Here is a 26,227-nt window from a genome sequence, read left to right as displayed (position 1 = left end):
ATTTATGTTATCGAAGAAATCAAATTTTACTATAAAGAAAATGTTGTGATTAAAAGATAACTAAATAGAAGATCACTTATCTACAAAACATATCCCGCTGTTAGACTTTTAAACATGTGCTTAAGGTTCATTTGACACATTAAAATTTTATTTTCACCTTGGTGATTTTTCCCTGATTACGGCAACTTCGAAAGAAACGCAAATCCAGTGGAACTACGCAACATTATATGGCTACATTGCCTTAATACATTTCGGTACGGATTAGCGAATGAAAGAGCCAATGAGAATTCAGAGATTGGACACGCCTTCTTCAGCTAGGACGTTGCTTGAAGTGATTTCTATTTCAAGTAAGTTTGATAGAAAAATGTAATAATAAAATTAACAAATATTCTATTAATTAAATGAACTTTCAAAATTGTAAATTTAAATTGGATAAATAAAACATAATTTATGCATGTAGTTTCATAAATCAATTATTCTGATCTCAATAGATAGTCTAGACTCTAGACAGTACAAGAAGAGCAAGTAGAAACATGTCATATAGAACTCCTTGAATAACTACGCTTATGGAACACTAAAACTATTTGAAGTTAATTTATGCTTTAAAAGTGGGATAATGAATTGTAAATTAGAATTTATGTGAAAATGTGTGAATTATACCTACGTATAAATTAATACTTGAAAAAATAATTTTATTTGTTTATATTTTAATAACAAACAAACAACATTTTTGCTATTCAACAATGTATCACAATTAACCAGTCGGCCATGTTAGATTAGTACTTTGCAGCCATGATAGCAATCCGTTTACAGTAACTTTAAAAGCAAATAGTAATGTTTATCAAGAAGGAACGCACCATTATATCTACATATTGAGAATTTTCGTTTAAGAAATGAACTATTTTAGCCTAAACTGACAAGATTAAAATTAGAACTGTTTAACAAACAAAACACGTACAGCATGCATTGTTAAATTCCCGTCTTGTTAGTATTATTAATTTTCATTTAAATATCTGCTTGCAAATTACAAACAAGTTAGTAGTTTTAAAAATCTTTACATATAAATAACTAAAAATAATAAACTAAGTTTGTGCCTCAATGGTCTTGAGTAGTGGTTCTCAACCTTTCTTGACTGACGGCACACTTGAACGTAAAGGACATCGCGACACACTCGTTTGATATATTTATTATTATTATTATTATTATTATTATTAGTAGTAGTAGTAGTAGTAGTAGCCTAGTAGTAGCAATACTAGTAATAATAATAATAATAATAATAATAATAATAATAATAATAATAATAATAATAATAATAATAATAATAATAATAATAATAATAATAATTATTATTATTATTATTATTATTATTATTATTATTATTATTACTAGCAGCGTTCACCCCGCTTCGCTGCGGTCACCCCGGAACGCAATAAACTTTGTTACTTAGATAATTTTTACTTTTTCGCTTTCAAGTGATATGATAAAAACCATAGAAGATTGCAGTAAATGTTAACATTATATCGCCTGTCATTTATGTTAACCCGCCCCGCTTCGCTGCGGTCACCCCCGAACGCAATAAACTTTGTTACTTAGATAATTTTTACTTTTTCGCTTTCAAGTGATATGATAAAAACCATTATAACGCCTGTCATTTATGTTAACCCGCCGAGTGACACGGTCATGCGGGTTGCATATAAATACGTTTATTTTTATACCTATGATGAACTAACAAAGGATTTGTACGTAATGGACACCTGAATGGTCAATTATCTCAAGACACTGGTAATTGAAAATTAAAGTGATATGATAAAAACCATCTAGGGTCCAAATCCTAATAACCCCCCAAAAATAAAAGAAATTGGTTCAGCCGTATTAGCGTGATGAGCGGACAAAGGATTTGTACGTTCTCTTTTATATATATAGATTATTATTAAAGTGTAACCCTGTAAGTTTTTATACAGGGGCGTCATTTCAGACTTCGCTTGAGGGGGGCAAAAGCACCACCAACATAAGACTTTCACGTTTTGTACTAGTATATTAGTAAACAATCGATTAAAGTATAAGTATTCCTCAAAGTCTTGGGGGGGGCAATTGCCCCTCCTGCCCCCCTAAATGACACCCCTGTTTTTATAATGTAATGACTAACTGAGCATTATTGCTGTCACTGGAGGCGTTGACTGGTACAGTGTGTCTCAAAAGTTGATTTTAACATTATTATTAAATTCATGATCTTTTATTTTAAAATTTCACAACACATTCTACGGGACTGCGTGACACTCCAATGTGTCGTGACACTGGTTGAGAACCGCTAGTCTTGAGTACGGTTTCGATTCTTCGCTTTTTTTAAAACTTCCAAACAATGCAATGTATAAGTGTAAGATATGTCTTATAGGTATGTACGTCTATCTGTCGACAGTTGTGAGATCAAAAATAGTAAGAAATACTTTTATTTATATCTATATATTTATATCTATCTATGGGTGTATCAGTGTATCCAAAAGTTCCAGAACTGAATCTGTAAAATGAAAGTTTCTTACCTTTGGAAGTTAAATTTCTCCATCACCTTCAAAGTACTCCCCTTTTGCATTAATATAGCAGTCCCAGAGTTTCTGCCATGCTTGGAAGCATTTCTGGAAGTCCTTTTTTGGAATAGTGTCAAGTACCCGCTGCGATTCTTCTTGAATTTCTGGAATGGTGTCGAATCTCATCCCCCTTCATCCGAAGCTTCAGATTGGGGAAAAGAAAAAAGACAGGGGGTCAGGTCAGGTGAGTATGCAGGATGGGGAACCACCGTCATGTTGTTCTTAGTCAAAAACTGTGCCACTTTAAAGGACCAGTGTGCAGGTACATTGTCCTGGTGGAGAATGAGGTTACTATTATACCATTTCTGTGGCCTTTTGCGACGCACATTTTGACAACCTTCTTAGGACATCACAGTAGAAATCTGCATTGACTGTGCTTCCATGTGGGACAAATTCCCGGTATACGATCCCCTCTTGGTCAAAGAAACAAATGAGCATCGTCTTTAATTTGCTTCTTTCCATGCGTGCTTTTTTGGGTCTTGGAGACCCAGGACTTTTCCATTGAGAAGACTGCCGTTTAGTTTCTGGGTCGTAAGCATAAACGATGCTCTAATCGCCTGTAATGCCGTTTTACGCAATGCCACACACAATTTGATGCACACCCTTTGTTCTTCAACTTCTGCCATACCGCCGAAATAAGTAAAAATCGCAGACGGCTAATGCAACACACACACGAAAACACGTGCAACATTCAAACGCTTGCACTTCAAACCACGCTACTCGGCACATTGGCTCACAAGACACCACCGCGACACATCCTAGCGACACTCGTGAACTGTAGGCGGTTTGCATGTTATGAGCACTGTCCCGGAACTTTTTGATACACCCTTGTGTGTATATATATGAAATGAAATATTTGAGTTTCACGTCCCACGGTTATGCCGGCAAGGCTAAAGAAGACGGTGGTGATGAGACATGAATGAAATGGTGGAATGAAGAAAGTGGGAGGAAACGGGAGAACCCCGAGGAAACCCACGCACAAGGTGTTTGCCCACCACAAGGTTCACTTGGCGGGGGCAGAGATCGAACCCGGGACCCCAAGTTTCAGAGGTAAACGCTCTACCACTGAGCCACTGCGGCCCCTTATATACATATATTTGAATTCAGTGTCTTAAGAGTAGGTTCCATCTTGTCTCTTAATCCTCTATTCAAGCCGGAAGTGGTAGAAATAGACTATTTAAGGTTTCAACATTGATCACCATGCAACAAGCATGGCAATAGAGAAATGCTCTTTGGAAAAGATTCACCGTGTCCCAAGAATAAGGTTTAACGTCCATCCACATCCCTCTAATAAATCCGAAAGTAGTAGAAATCTTACCATTTCCGTTTCAATACTGATCTCCATAGATCAAAATGGAAAAGAAACAAATTTTTGATATGGTTTCAGCGTCCCCAAAATAGTTTTTTTTTTTTTTTCACTCGTTTTCAATTCGTACAAGAAATGGTGGAAATATATGTTCCGGTTTCAACGCTAATCGTTACAGAACAAAAACGGTATTTAGCGAATAGTGTATCAGTATGGATTCAGTATGCCAAGAATAGATTTTATGTTCAATCTTCAAAATCTATTAAAGTCGAAAGTGGTAGAAATAAACTATTTCCTGTTTTAACGCTGATAGAAGAGGAGAGATCATAGATAGCGGGAAATTTCTACAACAGTAAGTTGTAGAAATTTACGACCACTTCAAGTTCCAATATTGACCCTCATAGAGAAAAAACGATAATATGTAGCGTGAAACAGGGGAGGATCCAGGGGGGGCGATCAGGGCGATCGCCCCCCCCCCCCAGAAGAGGAAACTTTCTTATTTTATATATATAAATAAAACCCATCCCAAAGTTTGGAGCCCTTAAAAGTAGTAGTATAACAACAAGCCGCCTCCCCAGAAGTCGGTCCTGGATCCGCCCCTGGCGTGAAATGGTTTTTGATATGGATTGAAGATCCCGAAAAATAGATTCCATCTCAGCTCACATTCCCCTGTTGAAACCGGAAGACAAAGAAATTTGAATTTGAGTTTGTGATAGTCCTTATAACATTGGCTGTATAACATTAAATTGGCCACCTTTCATTCCACAGAATGTCAAAATGGTAAAAAAAAAAAAAAAAAAAAAAAAGCCATGTTACAAAATGCCAAATGCAATCAAGTTAATATGAGGTCAATTTAATTTCTTGAATTTTATTCAAGTAATTATTTTTAAAATGAAATTAAATCTTTGAATTTAACGTCCCACGATTATGCCCTTTAGGCTAAGGGAGACAGATGATTAAGGGAAATGAATAATGGAAGAATTGGTGGAATGACAAAGGGGGAGGAAACGGGAGTATCCCGAGAATACCTTCGGACATGGTGTTGTTCACCACAAATTAGTTGACCAGTGACCCCACGCACCAGAGGTGAGGGCTCTACCTCTGAGCCACTTTCCCCTAGTAATTATTTTAAATTACTCATTTGTATGACTTATTATTCTTACCGTTTACAGGTAGTAACATTGACATGATAAAAGTAAAGTAAAGAAATGAGTAGGAAATAAATAATTTATATTAATAAGTGATTCTCCTGATTGGAGTTCAGTTCTTCAATAGATATCATACAGAGGTCTTTGTGATTTCTAACGTCATATAACCAGCAGGTACATCTAAATTTTTAATTTTAAAAAGAATTGAAGTCGTCTAAAATTTGTCTTAAAATTAGATGGTTCAAGAAATCTATAATAGATTAAAGATGAAATACTTGACAATTTTAGTTAAACTAATCAATTTCGAATAATTTAGAAAGATATTTACTTTTAAACTCTTTGTGCTCTGGTATTTGATAAATGAATTTTTACATAGTTACCAGCATTCCAAGATTGTGATCAAAGTCAGTCTTAAATCCATTACTGTAGTTATTGCTTGTAAAAACAAGATGCTCTCTTGAGAGAAATAAACTTCCAAATCTCCTCTTTCTAATTTATCAAAAGCTAAAACATAAGAATTAAAAAAGAAAAGATAAAGATATCCGTATATCCATCGTAATCCTACTCCTACAATTGTTTATGTCTCCGGGCGCGTATACAAGTGACGATTTGTTTGAACTTGAGATAGGCCCTAAGTTTTTAAATGACAACTGAATATTCACAAAAATGTTAGTGAGAAAGGAATATAAGCTCTAAATCAGTGGTTCTCAAACTTATTGTTACCGCGACCCACATTAAATAATAAAATGTATTTTGTGGCCCACCTACTTTTATTCAAACACACATGGACATTCTACGTAATAGGGGTGTATTTCAAACTAATTAAATTTTGTAAATCATGTCTCTAATTTGTTATTTCCTAGACTAAAAAAATAAAAATTCACGTGATATACAAAAAGTAATTGGAAAGCAAAATCTCTGTACAACTATTCATAATGAGTCGCATGCGATGCATATGCTTGTTTTCGATATTTATTAATAACTGTATTGGTACCCACGCTGACGAATTAGGCTACTATCAGGCGCAAGGAATTGGACACTTGCAGTCGATTTCTGTATTAAGTCTTGATCCCCGCGATCGCTGTTGTTTACATTTTTCTGTTTTTAAGGAAGTAACCAGGGCTCTGAGTAACCACTTACTGTATTGTTCACCTCATTAACAAACGCCGTACTTCACAACATCAACATAAAATTTCCATAATGAGAAGGAAAAACTTTCAAGTTACCCACCGAAAAAAAAAAAACCGACCCGCGACCCACCAATGGGTTGCGATTCACACTTTGAGAAACGCTGCTCTAAATCATGCTTGTTGTCACTCATGTACTTGCTTTCAATCGAAAAAAAAATCACTTATACTCCTTTTATTTTTCTCGATGACATAAGAAAAAAATTATTAGCATATCTTTCACTGGTCATAAAGAAAGTATTTTGAATTGAAGAAACTCTTCACGAAATGGTTTTTACTCATCATACAACTACTTCAACAAAATAGATTAATTAGGTTAAAACTAAATGAAGATTTCTTTATTATTACTATTATTATTGAAATCTTCAGTCTGATAAAAGCTTTAAATGACTTTCATGGCTCTGCTCAGTATTTAATAATAAAGAAATAAATTAATTTTTGGACAAGGTCATTCTGAAAGTATGACCAGAATAAAGAATGTGTCAGAAACCTTTAGATTATCATAAATTCCCAGCACCTGCCTGATTTGGATCTGTACCAAACTTCTTATGTATAGAAAGCATCTATTTTTGCTTATCACTGTAACATTAAAAAATCCAATAGTTCCAAGATAATATAATTATTAATGCTGAATATGTTGATTTTCTTTCTTTCAGAAAAAAAAAAAATACAGAAAAGTAAGAATTTGTGATAAAGTCAGGAGCTGAAAGCTATGAAACCTCAAGTGGAATATAATTGTAATTTTGAGAGAGCATTTCTCCGTAAGTCATTATCATGGCCAGAAGATAATCATAAAAGTAAGTTTTGCAGCTTTTATCTTTTAATTGCATTGAGTATCAAGAAACTGTATTTATGTATCATAACGTACATTTTCATATTGTGATTTCCGAAATAAATTCATATAAATTTCTGGAACAGGTTATTGGAACGATCAGGTACTTCATATTTGGATAAATAACTTTTTGTATGTATAAGTAGTCAGTAAGTCAAGAATGGGTATTTCGATGTTTATTAATTACTTTTCCGCCTTAGAAGTTAACAGTTCGTGATTTCGTCAGAAGACACACAAAGTTTGGAAACAACACTTTGCATACTATATATTTCGATGAAGAAACAACATAACTAATACCAAATTAGTATTGTAATTTTTAGATATTAATTTCCGCTTATAAAATAGTTACTCGACACACAAAATAAGTTTTAATATTTTCCTTACAGAGAAATATCTGATTGCAGATATTTTTCTATGTTACAGAAGAGGGGATTGCGCAAAAAAAAAAAAAAAAAAAAAAAAAAGTTTAACCTGTTTTCTAAACTGCAAATTCGGCATTTGTTTAATACACTATGTAAATATTCTTCAGAATGTAGAATAATATTAATTTCTTAAACCATATGCTGTTCATGTCTTTCACACTTTTGGGTTGGGTTTCAATAATTTTTTATAACTTAAATATTTTACGATAGTGTTCCTTTTATAGACGTTTTTCATCTAGAAGTTGCAGAAGGAAGTTAAAAATGTGAATAAATACCTAGGCACATAAGACTATACCAGCTTTCAATTAATATCTTTGTTCGCAATTCGGGTGCCTGTACTATCAGAAACATTTGCTATTTAAATAATTACTATTACTGAAGAATATGAATTAATACATGTTCATAATAATTTATAAACATACCCTTTTTTCATTGTTTCTAACATTTCATGTACTATTAATTGTATTCTTTCGGTGTTCCCTGACACCTTTCTCATATTTTCAACAGAAGAGGATTCTGGTGCAAAGAATTTTCAAAATCATATTAACAAAATAGTGCAGGAGGAAATTCTAGGATGTGAAATAGATTGCGCGTGAGTTGTCTGGATCTCCTGAGGAAGGTTACAAGGAATACCGAAACAATACAGTTAATATTAAATTGCAGTAAATAAGATAGAACATTGAATATCAGACGCAGTAAATAAAAGAATACGTGTATAAGTTGCTTCCTATTATCTTTAATTGATATTAAAACTTTACTAAGCTATTTTTTTTTTTTTTATCTGTAAAAACGCTGCAATCAAAACATCTAAAATGCTTTCAAATTTAATGAGTTGATTTTGAGTTTAACGTCCCTTATAGCGCACATGAGCTCCCGCCGGGAATCGAAGCCGAGTCTCCCACGCCAAAGGCGCGTACGCTAACCGCTTAGCCACGAAGGAGCTCTCTTTCAAATTTAAGTATGACATACGGTGTTTGTAACAGAAGGTTTTTAACTTAATGCATTGTTTTCAGTAGTCAAAGATCTTGTGATCTTCCTTCATACTTCATAGAAGTTGCCACATTTTAGCATATAACTGAAATCATCGACAAAATATTGAAGAATTTTTTCGATTAGAATTCACGCCATCTCCTTTTTCCTTTTTTCTTTCTTTTATTTGTTTCAAAAAAACTACACAACAAACGGTAATGTTAAGGTTTGGATACACTGTGCCCTATAACTTAGGAAAATTGTATGTAGAAATTGTTTTGGACTTCGTATTTTCTACTGATAAATACGACACGATAATGTTGTACCGTCGTAAAATAATGAAAAATCCATTTATAATAAAAAAAATTAAACATTTTTCTCCAAAACGCCAAAAGATGTATCTAACAGATTGAAGTTTGATATTTTTTCAAAAGTTTCCTCTGTTATCATCATTAGCTAGCTATAAAATGTTCAAAAAGATCTGGAGTTACTGTGTTAAGTTTTCTGTCCACCTTTACTTCAACTAGTTTAAGAAAGTGACTAAGGCATAGTGTCCGTTTCAGCATCGAGAGTATATGGGACGGGAACCTACAGATTAATGTGGAATGCGAACCATTGAAGTTCACACTGGGAAACGAACTCGGATTTCCCGGGCCGAAGACGACTCTGGATTTTAGTGTTTTGTTAGATAAGAACTAACTTGAGGATAACATGTAAATTCTTCAAGGTAATACTAGGCAATACAACATGTTATAGTTGACTGACGATGAAAACAGAGGAAGTTATTGAAATACCAGTTAACGCATCAGGGTGCTCAAAGAAATGAATGTATCGTTTCACTTTAACTAAAATGTGCAAGACAGCCTTATTGTTTAAGATTTGGTTAATAAACAGTGATTTTCGGTTCTGCAAGACCAATCAAAGAGACAAATTCATGATCGTTAAAAAAAAAAAAAAATTCTGAAGGGGATAAGTTTACAAAAAAAAAAAAAAAAAAAAAAGGAACTGAAGGATATTTTACAAAATTACAATTCTCTTTCGGAAATAACTAGGAAATTAATAAAACTTAGAAATCATCTTGGTCAATTCATAAAGATCAAACTAAAATGTGTGAAATACATGATCTACCACTTTAGATTAGGTATGGTCTACCAAAAGTTCATAAATAAGATATGCTGTTACAGCTAATAATATCAAAAGGTTACACTAACAAAATTGATAATAAAGAATATTATCTGTAACACTTAATACTGAAAATACTGTATATTATTAAATACATCACTGTTAAGGAAAAACAAGAGTAATTTGAAATCTATAAAATGGAGAAAATATCCCAAGAATGCCTCTCAAAAATTAGGTTTACAAATAAATAAATAAAATAAAATAAAATAAAACGGGTGTACTGTCCCACATTATCCACCGAAGCTAAGGGAGATGGTGATGACGACAATGAATAAAATGATGGAATGAGGAAAGTGGGAGGAAATGGGAAAATCCCGAGAAAACGGTGTTTGCCCGCCACGCCACAATACTCACTTGACGCAGACTGGTACAACTAGGGACCCCACGCTTCAGAGATGATTGCTGTATCACTGAGCCACCACTACAAACTAAAAAGTTTACCTATGGGGAGTTCTTTTGCAAAAATTAACTGGTATTAGCATTGACAAAGTCATTAAATATGTTCTAAAAATATCAAAAACTTCATGGCCAATTGTCCATGCATATTTTTGTTAATAAAACTTCCACAGAATATATAAATACAATAATAAATTATTCTAGGCCTATTTTCAACCACACTAACTAGTTAACATAGTAATCATTTTGAATGATTACATATTCGCGTTAAACATAACAATCCTTTTAAAAAAATGTGGATATCAGCGCATTTTGACTGTTAAAATATCGCCACTCTTGTATCCTTACTGGCTTACGGAAAACTTGTACGAATGGAACTCCTCTCCCTGGTCTCCAATATAGTTTGTTGCAGTAGAAATTATGATTTGGGCGATGGCCTATAGTGCTGGTGGTCCGATAGAACACAACATGTTTTGGGGTTCATAGGGTAAGTACACTTTGATGATCGTTCGAATATAACCTGACCATCCTTCTGTAGAAGCATACCTTAAAAGATTCAGTCAGTATTGTAGTCAAATGAAGTTCATAATATGCAAGATGTGTACTCATTTCAGCAAAGGAAAGATGTTTATAAGACACTACGGTGGCACATGAGAAGGTGGACAAAATATGCAGAATAGTCAGTTGCTCATCAAGCAGTATAGCCAAGCAACATATTTTGCTAAGCTAACAAATGCGTCTGAGAACAGAATACAAGATTTTATTGCAGACCAATTGGTCTTGGTTGATAACAGCGAGGTGATCTAGAGAATGTTATTGGCAGAATCGTCTGAAACATTGACCAAAGCAACTGACATTGATTGTCAAGTTGAACTCGTAGAGAGGGAGGGAGGGATTCTACAACGTTATATGTACACGGGATAATTTTAAGTTATTGTTACTGAAAAAGTGGTCAAGTAAAAACGAGAAGAAATACAGATGGTCGTTTCATCCTTAAGGTAGTGAATTGCATCTACTGCTCCAGGCTGTAAAGCCGCTTATCCACTACAATCATGTTCAACCGATAACCCTGGCGATGAACAATTGCACGACATCGGAACTTCCATTTAAGGAGGCTTCTATCTAGTATAGCTCACTCGCTCATACATAGTTCCTAAATGTTATACTTTGACATTTGGTAATGTTCTATTTTAATAGCACAAAGGCATAAAAGTCAATGGGTGATGCATCTGGCGATTTAACAGACATGTCTTTAAATAGGATAATCTTGATACCTATCTCCTGTTTCATACGAGCCATGTAGGCTAGCGTTGTTTTGGCGGTGTTACTGCTGGCCTTGTTTTGGTTGATTTTTACTTCGGCGGTCCCATTATCATATAAAGCAGGACATGTTTGCGATATATGGAATCTAAGACGTGCTGTATGTAGTATGCAGCATGTATCTTCATATTAGATGCCATTCTGTATATAGGAAGCTTCTCTTTGGTGCAGAAACACGCCACTACTGTAAAACCTTTCCTTGCACGTGTGAATCCACTGTGTGTGCTCCTTTCCATCGACAGGACGGTAGTAAATCGCACACACCTACTTTGACCTGATCAAATAGATCCACGCATCGTCTAAGGTAATGACGTAACACTATTTATCACCCGCTATGCTCCTACAGACGTTTGCATGACTGTTGTGCCTTTGGGCTATTAAAACGGAATATCATAAGCGTCGAACTAAACACTCGAGGGACTCTGGAACGTATTCAAGAACGAGTGGACATTGCTATGCTGAATAGAAGCTTCCTTCAATGGAAGATCCAATGTCGTACAATTTTCATCGCCAAGGCCATCATATTGACATGATCGGTGGTGGAAAAGGGATTTTGAGTTGAATTGATTTTAACGTCCGCTCCAGCAGCGAGGCTATATGAGACGAGACCTACTGATTAACGCGGAATCCGAATCACATGAGCTCCCGCCGGGAATCGAACCTGGGTCTCCCACGCCAAAGGCGCATACGCTAACTGCCTAGCCACGAAAGGGCTCGAAAAGGGATTTTACAACTTAGAGCAGGCAGATGCAGTTCATTACCTTAAGGATGAAACGACCTTCTGTAGTCCCATTGCAAGGATACCGAGGATACGGTATGGTGCAAAGAAGCGACAAGTCTGTCTTTTATGTATATAAATCACGGAATTTCCTGTGTAATGAAAATAATGCATCCTTCTAAATTAATTGCAGTTAAGGTTGTTCTCTTCCAATGTTTAGTAGTTTTTAACAAAATGCGATTTTTAATTTATAACCATTGAGATTTTATATTGTATTGTAGGAAATAGTTCGAGATATGAAGTGTTGTTATTATTTTTATTTGTAATTTCAGAGAACATATCAGACGAGGAATCTCTAAATATAGAAGTAACGGATACAAAGAATGAAAATGTAAGGTCAAAGTCTCAGCCGAATCTATTTAAAATGCAAAAAGAATCCGAAGATTCTGTTTATGATAGCAGCAATAACAAACATAAAATGTCTCTATCATCATGTCTAATAAAGAACTGTTTGGTTGAAGAACAGGAAGATTTATGTGCAAAGGATTCAGAAGTGAATAATGTTAACTTATCTTTTATTGGTTGCTACAACCAGCAGGAATACTCTAAAACAAGCCTGAGTAGTCAAATTTCCGACCCGCTTGAATGTTTCACTGCAACAACTTACCTAATGAATACCAATCCGAACATAATTACTTGCCCAGTTTCGAGAAATGATCAACTGGAATCCAAAATTCCAATACCTTGTCAGATAGATTTCAATCAGAAATGTATTTTAAATTTGGACCAACAGTCTGAATTCATTCGAACTGAAAATGCTGAAGATTATGAGGAAAGTCGTCGGGTGCCATCTAGTGAGACTGAAGATATACACTCAGGGTTGGTCACTGGAGAAACAAGTCAAGAAGTTAAGAATACGGAGGGGAAAGAATCTGAAATAGATTGTGAGAGTCAATTGTACAGCAAGGGAACACAAAGTGTAGTACAAACAACGAAGCTTTATAATTATACAGCCGCACTTCCAATACCAGAATATCCTCTGGATGAAAATAGAGGGCCCAATGATGGCAAAACTGAGAATATGGAAAGCATACAAACTTCATCCTATTCCTATATTTATCGTGACATTAGTGATGTTCAGGAAGGGAATCCGACAATTGTGGACAACACAAACGAAATATTGAAACTTGTACCTATCAGTGATTCTGGGATTGTATCAAGTGAATACAGGTTAGGATTTTCAATACATTTCAACAGTCACTGGTCGAGCAATTTTATACATAACGAACCAGGACATGAAGATACATTTACAGAAGTTACTGATCTTGTGGATATACCCGAAAGTTCCATGTTCCGTAGTAGCTCTTCCAATAGCAAGCCTCAAACTACAAATCTTGCACTGCGTGAAGCAGAATATAGTGATGAATCTGTTGAAGATCGATTCTTAAGTTTTGATTCATTTTTTGTTTCTAATTCAAAGGAAAGAAACGAGTCTTTGCAAATGACTGAGGATAATACACATCAAGTAAGTACTGAGCCACACTCACAAGAATACTGTGATCCTGTAGCTGCAATGGGAACAGATGATGCAACACAGATCAGTAGTGATAATGATGATGAGACCGAGTGCTCTCAAAGAACCCTACCTGTACCATCTTCAGAAGAAAATGACTGCGATGTTGAACCCACAGGAAAAGTTGGATTTTCACTCGGAAAAGCATTGTCACAAGCAACTATCAGCTCGTCGTCAGAAAGCACACTAAGCCCTGCTAATTCCACAGTTGAACTTTACTCTGAAGAACAATCAGACTTTGGTGGAAAAATAAGAAGTCAATGTGACCAACAGCCGAACTCTTCTAATTCATCGTCTTCAATATCATCCCAGTCATCATCATTATCATCATCATCATCATCATCATCGTCGTCGTCGTCGTCGTCGTCATCATCATCACAGAGTGAATCACAGTCATTATCACAACAGAATGAAAATTTCCAAGGAAATCAATCCTCATCTCCTTTGGGGATGTACATTGATCACCTTGTAGACAAACAGTTAAAGGAATTACCTGAAGACCAACCTTCTACAATTCAAGAGTTAAGCAATTGTTTGCCTTCACCATACGAGACTCTAAAAGATTTCGATTGTAATATAAGTAGTCCTAGTATTAAAAGTGAAGATCTTGAATTTCCTGGGAGACTCAGCATCACTACAAATGGGCCAATCTTCAAATCAGATCCAGATTTTGAGTATAAATTAGTCGATTCTTCAATTCAGACAGACAATGCTACTTCACTGAATATAATACACCAATGTAATTGTGTGGATTATTTTATCGGGAAGTCACGTAATGACGCTTCTAACATTAATGAAGCCGTAAGAACACGGAAGAGGCGCTTACAGGCTTTAAATCTGGATCCACCGCCAGCTAAGAAAGCGGCAGTTCAATGCACATTAATGGACAACGAAGAACTTGAAATGTTTAGTGGGAAAGTTGAAAAGATCACGCACCCATGTGTGAAGGAGGAACAAAGTATTGACAATAGAGACGTTGATGTTAATATATCCACTTATGATTCTATTGAACTTGAAGAGAGACAGGTTAATGAACATTTAAAAGCTGAAGATGCTTCCGAAGAAATTACCATGTTAGAGTATGAAGAAGATCAGCGAGTTCCTTCATTACATATGATTCACAAGATAGATGAAACAAATGAGATTTCCGATGAACAAATGAGTAAGTATTATTATTATATATATATATATATTTCTACCTAACATAAATATACATGTTTACTATAAAATCAGAAACCGAACGGAATATTCATAAACAGAACGTAATATAAATAACGTTTCACATAATTGCCATCATCCTCAATATACTTCCTCAAACGTTCCACCATGTATTGTAGTGAAAACAAATATTCCACTCCACACGAAGCATTTTACGTGTCTGTATGCTGATCTGGTTTATGTAAGCATGCTATCTTCACTGCAAAACCACTTGTCTGATATTTGTTTTACTTTATTATTATATGTATATTTCTTCTGCGGCTTGCATATGCTTACTGCATATATTCAAAGGACCATCCTAAAAAGTATTCTCAAATGAAACTATTCTCCTTTATCTTCATATCTCACTAAAGAAAATATTCATGGGTCGGTAAAGTGCAACGAAACGATAGAGGCTTAAGCAAAATAGTTTAAATAAATAAAACTGTTCACTCCATCCAATTACTTACTTTAATGAATGCTTACACAATATAAATGTAATATTATTACAGATTCAGCACGTATGATTTATAATAAACTCATATATGTACAGATACTTAAATATGTACTCATGTACTCGTGCTTATATATGTATTATAATAAACTTAAATAATATGTACCGTTTACGTAACATAGTTGGAATGTCATATATTTTCTCAGCTTGATTCCTTATACGTGAATCAAAAGATACTTAGCGGCGGATCAGTGGTAGAGCGCTCACCTCTGGTGCGTCGGGTCCCTCGTTCGATCCCAATCCGCGTTAAGTGAGCTTTGTCGTGGACAAACACCGTGTGCATAGATTTGTTCCGGGTTTTCCCATTTCATCCCACCTTTTCATTCATTTCTCATCATCACCGTCTTCCTTAGCCTCGGTGTATAATGGTGGACGTTAAAATAAATATTTCATTTCATTTTTCAAAATATATTTAATCCACAATATTCAAGAATCATCTGTAACCAATTCGCGGATATAGATAAGTATTGAGAATCCACATAAATGGAGTAACTTTCAATTGTAAGAAATAGCGTAGAAAATACATGTTTTACATTTAAATTTTTTACCTCTCATATGATCCAAAAATGTTGATACATTATTAATCACTGATAATTTCGAACGCAGAACAAATGTTCTATCTCCGTGTGCGTGGATGAATTTACAGAAGATAACGCTGCTTTTTACATTATGCAGGGTGTCTACCGGTCATGAAAGTCATGAAAGTCATGAAAAAGTCATATATTTTGCTTAGTGGTCATGAAAGCCATGAAAAAATCCTTTATTTACCCAACTGGTCATGAAAATCTGAAATCTCAGAGTATATTTTTATACTTCATACTTTTATACCTCATACTGCATGTACTGAAACAGTTGTATCAGGTCAGTAATTGTGAGAATTTCCCCCACCAGTTAGTGCTGGCTAACTGGTACTTTACTGTCTTCCTAGCTGCTCCCCATTTCATCTTCTAGTCTCTGTAATATAGTAACAACTTTTTACTGTCCAACTTTCTGATCTGCTATTTCTTTACTTCTAAGAAATGTAAATTATGTATTTTTGGACCTTTAGACTTATGCAAATAATATTATTCGTTTGAGTTTGCAGATTTTAAATTTGATGATTTATTTTTTTTTTTTTTAACGAATTTCTTTTATAATTTGTTTTGTCTTTGGGTAGTTCTCTGAGTGCTTAATTTCAGACATATTTCTGCTAGATGGATAATTATACTCAGAATTAAAACTTCAAATACAGTATAGAGTGATTCACTGGTAAGAGCAGGCCCGTATTTAGGTAAGTGCTATTCTGTGCTCGAGCACAAGGCGGCAGAATTTTAGATTCATTCTTTTAGATTCACAATAAGTGATATTTAAGACTAGCAACCCGCATAGTTCCGTGCAAGCACAAGAAAATATGTTAATGTTTTTAATTCGCTCTAATTACAGTAGTTACTAATTAGCTATCTTATCTGAAAAAGTCATCCTCTCCTACCCCCACCCCAAGGGGTGACGATAAACTTGAACATCATGAAAACTGATATCGTTAAACTCAGAGACCTCGAAAACTATGAATTTAACACTAATATCGGTCGTTTTTGATTACTTTTAAAATCTCGCCCCCCTCCCAACCTCACTCCTAGAGAGTGGAGTATGACCTTGAAGTTGAATTGGATTAAAATGTCACTATTTATCTCAGCGACCCCTAAAATTATGAATACTTTGGAAAGAGCTTAAAAGTATATGACTAGCTTAAAAGTATATGAAAGTATCCAGACTCTATGTAAACTAATATAATTTTTTACATATAAAGCTTTATGAAATGTTTTTTACTAAACACTATGATCTTTAATTATGTGATAAGTTCAAAATAAACAATGTCAAAAACACTGCCTGTTTTTTCTTTTTTTTTAATTCCATATTTTACTATTACAATGATAAGAGTAAATATTTAAGAAATTCAAATGGCATAACGATTGATTAAGAATTAATAGTGTGCATTTTCTCGAGACAGTAAATTAAACCCTACTTGAATAAATTACATCCCAGTATTGAAAGAAAGTGCCCCCTGTGGATGAGTGGTTAAGCTCGTTGCCTTGTTATCAAGGATGAAGGTTCCATTATGAACAAATTCAGTGGGTCTTATCAGTATGTTTATGTACGCTAATTTCAAATATGACAGGATGGAAAAGAATTGTATATTTACGTAATCAGTCTTTTCTTGTAAACGAAAATTATAAATTTAGAATTCAGAGTACATAAAATGCAAATAAACCTAGCTGAATGTAACGGGACTGTTCACAAGATTTTTTTAAGTCTATAGAACCTGGTAAGCCTTAAACCCATACTTGAACCGCAATTAAAAATTTGTTTACTGCCTTTTAAATTGCTCTTGCATTTTAAAATTAGTTGTCAGTTAATCGACATTATGTACATTAGACAAATAAGAACATAATGTGATCTTCATCTTAACCGATGTACCACTGATGGTAGGGGTTTATTATTACTAATGGTAAATTTTTATCGCCATGGTCATGAAAATTTGAACAAAAAGGTCATGAAAAGTCATGAAAAAGTCATGAATTTACTTTATGGTATTCCAGTAGACACCCTGTTATGACATAATTAGTTTTCCCACTTGTAAAACTACAATAAAATTACATTAGAAATGTAACTTTGTTTTATATGTATTTATGTGTTACATTTACTGTTAGTTGTTGAAATGTGTTATGTTATCTTATAATTACACATTTTTAGGTCATAACTAAATGGATTTATTCGTTCCCTTTATTTATATAAAATATCTCTTCGTTGTAAGGGCTTATTACAACAAACGACAATGTCGACAAGGTAACTTGGAGCAATAACAATACGTAATAGTGAGTATAAGATATGAATCACATAAAAAAATGTGATTCTTAATTTTTAATAAATGTTTATTATAAACAAGGTGTTTTACTCGTTCTGGGCACCTGGTTTTCGCTTATAAAAATCGAACTACTGGTCATAATGTAATGAAATTTGCTTCGGGCATACCTTGGTGTATGACAAGCATAATGACGTCACAGCAAGTATTGAAAATGGTCTCCATTATCATCGGTGCATACCTAGATACGCATACAGTTCGTTTTGTTTGTTTGTTTGTTGAGCTCTTTGACATTGCTTGTTAAAACTCTCACTTCCTGCGAGTCTGCACAATAATTTCTTGGTCCTCGCAATCTACATTTCATTTCTTCACCATTGCGTCTGATAGTTTTTGACGTACTCCTTCTGGTAGCTTTACACATCCAACTATATTCTCGTTGTTTCCAAGTATACAGCGACCATGCTTGCTGTGATGTTACATGCTTCTCATACCAAGGTATGGCTGTAGTATATTTCATTGTATTATGATCAACGGTTTGATTTTTATAAATGACAATCAGGGGCCCTGTATTTCAATAAGTAGAATTTCATACCATTTCTTCGTGATGTAGAAAAACAGTGTATCTCCCATAAACTATATTCATATACGGAAAAACGACGTGAGTTTATCGCCCGAAATTTTTCGTGATTAATAATGTATCAACACCTTTGGAGCACATGCGAGCTAAGACATTTAACTTTCATTCCATGAATTACAAACCTCGTCGCATGAAAAAATAATTGTTTTTGTTTAAAACTTGAATTATTGATAAATCCAGGCTTTTTGCCTTGAGGTCTATAAGTGAGAAAACTCATATTTGTTGAAACTGCAGGCTTTCCAACGCTCCTATATTTCCTACTTTTCCTATACATTTGCGTATCTTCCTATAAACTCTTATATTTTCTACATTTTAACGAAACTTCCTATATTTTTGTGACATTGCTACTTCCACTTGTGAAAATAACATAAGGAAATAAGGTGTGGGTGGTTGGAGGGCTTTTTGTCTCCACAGTAGGGTGGTTGAATGGAGACTCTTCTGTGTTTTGTACTTTCCTTCTCATTGTCTAAAGATAATTACACCAAACAATATACAGTTGGCGCAAAAAGTGTTACACTTACAAGATGGAACAAAAAATAAACTAGTTTCGTCATATTCATTAAAAAGTTCAATGGAGTAGTGATTTTAAAGACTTATTTTATTTAGGTGTATCAATACTTTTGGGACTAACTGTAGGCAAATAATTGTAGAATACGTTACACATAGTCAAACCTTACCTTAAAAGCGCCAGCTGCAAAATGTTTACATTCTAGATTTTATTTTACATTACAGATAGTTGTTCCAGGTAGGGATTTTTTTTTTTATTTCTACTTATTGGATAATTGAAATATTCCTTCCAATAGGCAGAAATATTGTTATATGAATTTCTTTGTTCCTTGTTCTTTCAAAATGTTCCAAATGCACAAATATTCCTTCAAAATGTTCCAGGAAATAATTAAAATGTTCCTTTCTCACAGCTTCACAAAACTTCCTATATTTTCTCGTTGTGACTTCCTATATTTTTTTCATTAGCATTGGAAAGCCTGAAACTACTAACAAATATAGTAAAATTCTGTAGTACCTTGAACAGAATAAAGGAACACAACAGAAAAAAGTCAGTTTTAAAGTACACTCAGCTAAAATAAAAAAACATTTTCTTCAAAGCTTTAAGTTAGCGCCGTAATATTCAACATGCCTGGCAGATAATTACAATACATTCATGAATATGGTTTCCTTCAAAATATGGAAATACTGAAGTGTGTTTGGGATGGATTCATTGTGACGTCATTTACTAGACATAATGATTATACGTAATATTTTTAGAAAAAATTCTTAATTATTATTATTATTATTATTAAAAATAGGTAATCATTGTTAAAACTTAATTTTTTATTGTTGTAATTCACTCTGAAGTATTGTTGAAATTCTCTGATATCTCCTATTATAATAAATCGAAAAATGGCAACATGCAATATCACAAAATCTGTTAAATCAAATGAAAGAAAATTTTCAGCTAAACGTCCTACAGTTATACCCAGTAAGTTAAAGGAGAGGGATGGAAATTCATCAGGGCCTAATTGTGATGAAAGAATTGGTGAAATAAACATCGATAGGGTAAACTGTAGAACACCAAGAAAATCCAAGCATGATGTTGCCGATCATAATTTCATATGTCGTGGAATAGAACAAGGGTATTTTCACTCCAAAAATCCGACCTCAACCATTGAACCATTCTGCCTTCACTGAATATGAAATGAAATGAAATCTTTGTGTTTACTACTATTAAATAATTTTGCTATCTACAGAGACTCAATCATTTATTTTTGTAAACAGGAGTTCCTGAAACAAAAGTGCCTTGTCATAGCAGCAGTTTCACCTGGTACCGATTGCCACAAGATCAGAAGATACAATCTTTTCCACAGAATGACTCTTCAGAAGAAATACAAAGCCAAAATACGCAGCCTAATTATGATTCATCTAGCGGAAGAGGAGGTATTTCTCGTTCTTTGAGAGTAGGTCTTTCACGAAGAGCACGTCCTAAGTCTCTACATTCAAAAACAAAATAAAAGATTTTTTGTTTTTTAAGTACTATCGAAAATAATTATGTAGTTTTTTTTTTTTTTTTTTAATCGAAATGCATATGAGTTTTTCTTTTTAAGTATACATTACAACATGTATTGATTAGTGGGTGAAAAGTCCAGAACTGATAATAACATTTTCTTTTAAATCGTGATATTACTACTTTTTAAAACCTTATCTACACACAAATAGTGAACTATGTTATCGTAGATGTTTTGTAAGATCTAAAACTGTCTATATTCACAGATTCCGATAATCGTTTCTAGAAGAATTGAATCATGAGAACTGTGTTTTTAATTATACTACTTCGTTTTAATGCAAGAAAAAAATAATATAATTCATTATTAATAAAAGGTTTCACGAATTTTTTTAAAAAACACAAGAATTTAAATGGCAATCGTTGGGAATTATTAACCTTATAATTGTTCTCCAGTAGATCGGTTTTAATCATGTACGATTTATTATCGTCTGTGCCAAAATCAAGTTTTTGTTGACCATGATCATGTACTAATATATACTTGAGTTTGGCACGTATATTTACTTTGAGAACTGAAATCGTGATTTTCCTCTTGTTTCAGAGTTATTTTCTTTTTTCTTTTATATTAATTTTGTTATGTTAATTATGATACTTATGAGGAAATCATAGCTCGGGAAGTAAGATATACAACGTCTACACTTCCAGGATTTCAGATGCTTTAAAAAATATAACGATATTAATATTTTAAATTATGTCAATATTGTACTCATATTTAATCAATTATCCAATCTTATACCCTCAATTATTTAGTGATATTTCCTTTCCATTCAAGTTCCATTAAAAAAGAGCATTAATTCAATTAAGATTAAGAGTTTGTTGGCTAATAACTAGCAACATGACTCAAAACAAGTACAATATCAACAACAAACAGAAATTTTAAAATAGCATTATAGTTTTAGCCAAATTGTTTTAATTGAACGCATGTCGCTGAAGTTTTTAAGTATTTCATTATTTAATTTTTAGTTAATTTTAATCTCTGAGCAGAAAATTGGAATTCAAACAAAACTTTTATTTTTCTTTTAAGTTTATATGCACGTATAATCATTATTTTTGTTATGACATCATACACAACATTCTATTTCGTTTGTTTTTCAGAGTTTAATAAATTAATATAGCATGAATACTATGTTTTGTTAATATATTAATAAAATTAGAAAGAATATACTTAGCTGTTTAAGTTACTATTCTAAATTTTCATAAGAAGTGCATTAATTTCTTTAAAAGAATTCAAGTGATTCTTAATAATTCATAAACAATTTATATAATAATTAATAATATTAATTAGTTATATTATTTATTCCTTAAATTTTCATTATAAACACATTAGCTAAATTAAGATCTAAACTTCTTTTAAAAATAACATATTTGGTCATTTTTATACTTATGTTTAATCAATATTTACAGACATTTATTTAGTTATATAAGTTTCTCTGTTGGTGCATTAGTGACTAGTGTCAAAGTAAATAACATTGTGTCGTTTTCAAATAATATAAAACATTTAACCAATTTTTAATCTACGATTTGATATTCGTTATTTGCTAATATTAACTATTAAGTTAAAAATATCAATTTTTAAAAGGTAGTGTTTAGTTATTATTATATTTAAGTTTTATATTCATGCTTGTTTTAATAAAATAATTTATTCATATTTAGTAAGTTCTTTAATCTTACTTATTTAATTCTTAATATTTATTAAATTATTTAATTATACTAATTTAAGTAACCACTTCGTTAAGTTCTTAGTGCATTTACTCTGCGAACTTCAAATATTTTTCAAATGTTACAAATAATTTATTAACTTCTCACTAAAGAAATTGTTCATTTCGGAAAACCCGGATGTTAACATTATACTTACCTTATATAAACATAAAAGAAATTAGATTGGCAGAAGTTTTGTGTATATATAGTTATAGCGACAAAAAAAGTTAATATATTATAGGTTATTTATTATTGATATTGTTGTTTTGTTTTCTTCAGTTTTCACATGTTGCCAGTATAAGTTGTGTTTTCATATGTGCTAAAGTATGAGAAAGATTATTTGTAGTTACTAGCTGTGATATTTCAAAAATCCTCTGAAATATTTTCTTGAGCCTTCTGTCTTCTCGTAAGAGACCTTAAAAAGCAGTGTCATTTATGTACTAGTCTGTTATTCAGTATCCTTAATAATATTTTCCATTATTACTCAAAACAACTTGATACAATGATACCACCAAAAATGAAAATTTAGAACTCATTATAATACTGATTTAGTTTTACTTTAATGGCTCGTTTAAACAACGTCTATTAGTCACCAGATATGTGCACTTCGTAATATAGAGATAAAGGAATCTCATATTATCCTGTTACGTTTAATTTTAGTATGTACTGTCGAAACTAGCTGTTTGTTCTTGGATTTCATTTGTGTGATTGTATTAGTATTCAATTGTACAGTCGTACTTTTTGTTTCTTATAGTTTTTATCTAAATCAAATTATTCAAAAAAACTTCAGGAAAACTTCCGACCAAATGCTTACACAGACAAGTGTTATGTATGAAGAGCAATGAAGAAATAAATAAATTCATATTCATAGTCAATGTAATGCGATAAAAGAACCTGGTTTGCACAGTAGTATTGAGTTCTTAATCCAGTGCAAGTGGGAAACAGGGCATAAGATGTCATTAATATATCCAATATCTAAATCATACGATACGTAATATAGTTAGACTGAGTATTATGTATATATATATAACAATAATAAAAGTAAAAAAGAAAAGAAAATACAGAAGTTTGATGCGATAAAAACTAACGTTTTGTTATTACAGATTATTATTTATACAATAAACCCATCTCAATCGGCCACGCTCCGTTTTACAGAAAATATCCACCTAGAACAAATGGCCAATAATAATTCATAGCTACAAGTGTATTGCTTCACAAATTAAGTAAGTAAGTGACCGATTAAGTGGCCGATTAAGTAAGTGACTAAGTCAATATTGAAACCTGTTCAAGTAAGTTGTTGATTCTGAAAAATATATTTGCTTCTGAAAATACGAAAATAATGCATACTGATCTACTCAATACTGTTTAACAAAAAACTAATCGGTGTTTATTGCTAATACTTTGAAACCAACTTTTCCTATTGAGAATGTTGTAAGAAGTATAATGGCAAATAATCAAAACACGTTTTATACATCTTGCGTTGTGGTTAACAACCACCATATTTATCTTTATTTTGACACTTAAAAAAAAAAAACCTAAAGCAATAGTAATTTTGAGTGGAATCCACGCATTTTTAAACCTTCAATTGAACATTAAGATGATTACGTATTTGTTTTATTTCCTCAGTTAATCTCATACTTCAGAATAATTAAAATGTATAGTATTCAATAATATATTTATAAGTTGTGCATTTTGTGATTCATTCAACACATAGTAAGATATAGATATAAAATGTAAATATACAATTAGAAAGACAGAATATGTTTGTTTTTAGTGTTTAGTTGTTCAATAGTTATATAAGAAAGAAATGTAATATGTTAGATGACCAATATTAAAATGCAAAAAGAAATAACTTCCATAAAGTATGTATACTTTTTGTTTTTCGTACTTTTATACATTGGGAATGTTTGTTGTTGTTCTTGCAATAGTAACATGTAAAAATGACTGTTATTGTAGATGACCTAAAATATGAAAATAATACAAAAGTGCGTACATTTACACAAAAAACTGAACCTCTCAATAATAAGGCGAATTACTTGAAAGTAAAACATAACTAAATAACCTTATACAATTATCAAATATGTTTTTCCTAAAGCAATACTAAGAAGATTATTGAAGGAACTTCGTGAAAATAGAACTCAAATGATTGAAAACATTTATTGTTATATTTTGTTATGAATAAATCATTATTGCATGTATTCCTGAAACACAGACTCCATCTTCAGAGTCCCACTAGTGTATGTAACAGGACAGAAGGAGCGAGGATCATAAAAAAAATATAGGTATTTTTTCTTTTGTACGCATCTGTCAAGTGACATATTTGATAAAATAAATAAATTTATAAATTTATTCAGCAATATAAATATATTTCCTTCAATACGGAATATTGAATGCAGTGCTACTTCCCTTCATAATGGAATCACACACGAAAATCTGACTGCTGGTCTAGCAAGAATTCGAATCCCAATCTCCCTGGCTGGAGAGTGTCTTCTGAAAATCCTCACTAGCTGAGTCCTCAGATTTATCTGTATTATTACATCATTGTTCTGTATCTACTGATACTGAGTGAAAATATAAGAATTCAAAGAGTTGTGTTGTTGTTTACTCAATTTGTAGTTTCGTCTCAATCACTAGTGTTTTGAGTGCTTTTCTACGCCAGTTTCCATGTAAGATGATTCAAAAAGTATGTTATAACAGGATATGTCTGATTGTACACGTTAACGGCATTCTCTTAAAGAAATGGTTCCAATTGTTCCTGAAAGCTTCGGACTCCGTTTAATAGAACCACATCAAGTAAAAGTACCTATTTCTATGTATCTATTTCTAAATGTATCTATTTCTGAGTAAAAGTATCTATTTCTAAGTAAAAGTACAACTAACTTTGGTTTCATTTAAATAACGCAATTCTATGAATAAATTTGCAAATAGATGGTTCAAAAATATTGTTTTGAGTAACTGTATGAAGTGGAGTATTTATTATTATTATTATTATTATTATTATTATTATTATTATTATTATTATTATTATTATTATTATTATTATTATCTCTTTAGCACATTCGTGAAGCACACTAAACTCCACTTTATCAGGGAATTCGTTAAATTACAAGTAGGTAAGGAAGCAAAGAACTATTTTTACAACACTTCTGTGAGATGGAATAACTTATGGCTCATTTTCAGTTCACGGAAATTTTGAACGAAATACATTAATTACTTACTTTTTTACTTATAACTCCATGTAACACGTTTCGTCCATGGCAGTATGTACATAATTTTCTAATTGCTTATATGTAAAATGTAAAAGAATGTAGTCGCTCTTCCTCTCCTATTGTATTTCGCTATTCTCATGTTGTCTGGTGGTCTGGTGGACATGTTCAAAGGTCTGGTGAAAACGCTCATCTTGCTACAATCTTTTTGAACGCAAAGGGTATGAACTTTCAAGATATCTTGCTGCCAAGTTTGTCGTAGTTCTTCACTAAAGACATAACAACTTTCACAATATATTTAACCTTGTAATTCATGGAATTATCTTAAACTACAAAGCAAAATGCCAGTGGAAAATGTTTGCACTTTCATAATTTCATCTCTGATCAATTCATCTGCATTCACTTAACCGTTAAGCAGGCGCGTGGGGAGTATCATATTCCATAC

General features: G+C 32.7%; 1 protein-coding gene across 1 annotated transcript; it reads left to right on the top strand.

The window, feature by feature from the left end:
• Positions 1-300: 300 nt before the first annotated feature.
• On the top strand, positions 301-21,942 carry LOC145683700 (uncharacterized). Its single transcript, XM_081755109.1, has 4 exons — positions 301-347; positions 6,880-7,020; positions 12,395-14,797; positions 20,596-21,942. The coding sequence occupies exons 2-4, from the start codon at positions 6,936-6,938 to the stop codon at positions 20,826-20,828; spliced, it is 2,721 nt and encodes a 906-aa protein (XP_081611235.1). The 5' UTR covers positions 301-347; positions 6,880-6,935; the 3' UTR covers positions 20,829-21,942.
• Positions 21,943-26,227: the final 4,285 nt, after the last annotated feature.

The sequence above is a fragment of the Thermobia domestica genome, chromosome 1 (assembly GCF_964235325.1).
Source record: "Thermobia domestica chromosome 1, izTheDome1.hap1.1, whole genome shotgun sequence".
Taxonomy (NCBI): Eukaryota; Metazoa; Arthropoda; class Insecta; order Zygentoma; family Lepismatidae; genus Thermobia; species Thermobia domestica.
This window is presented reverse-complemented; position numbering and strand designations above follow the sequence as displayed.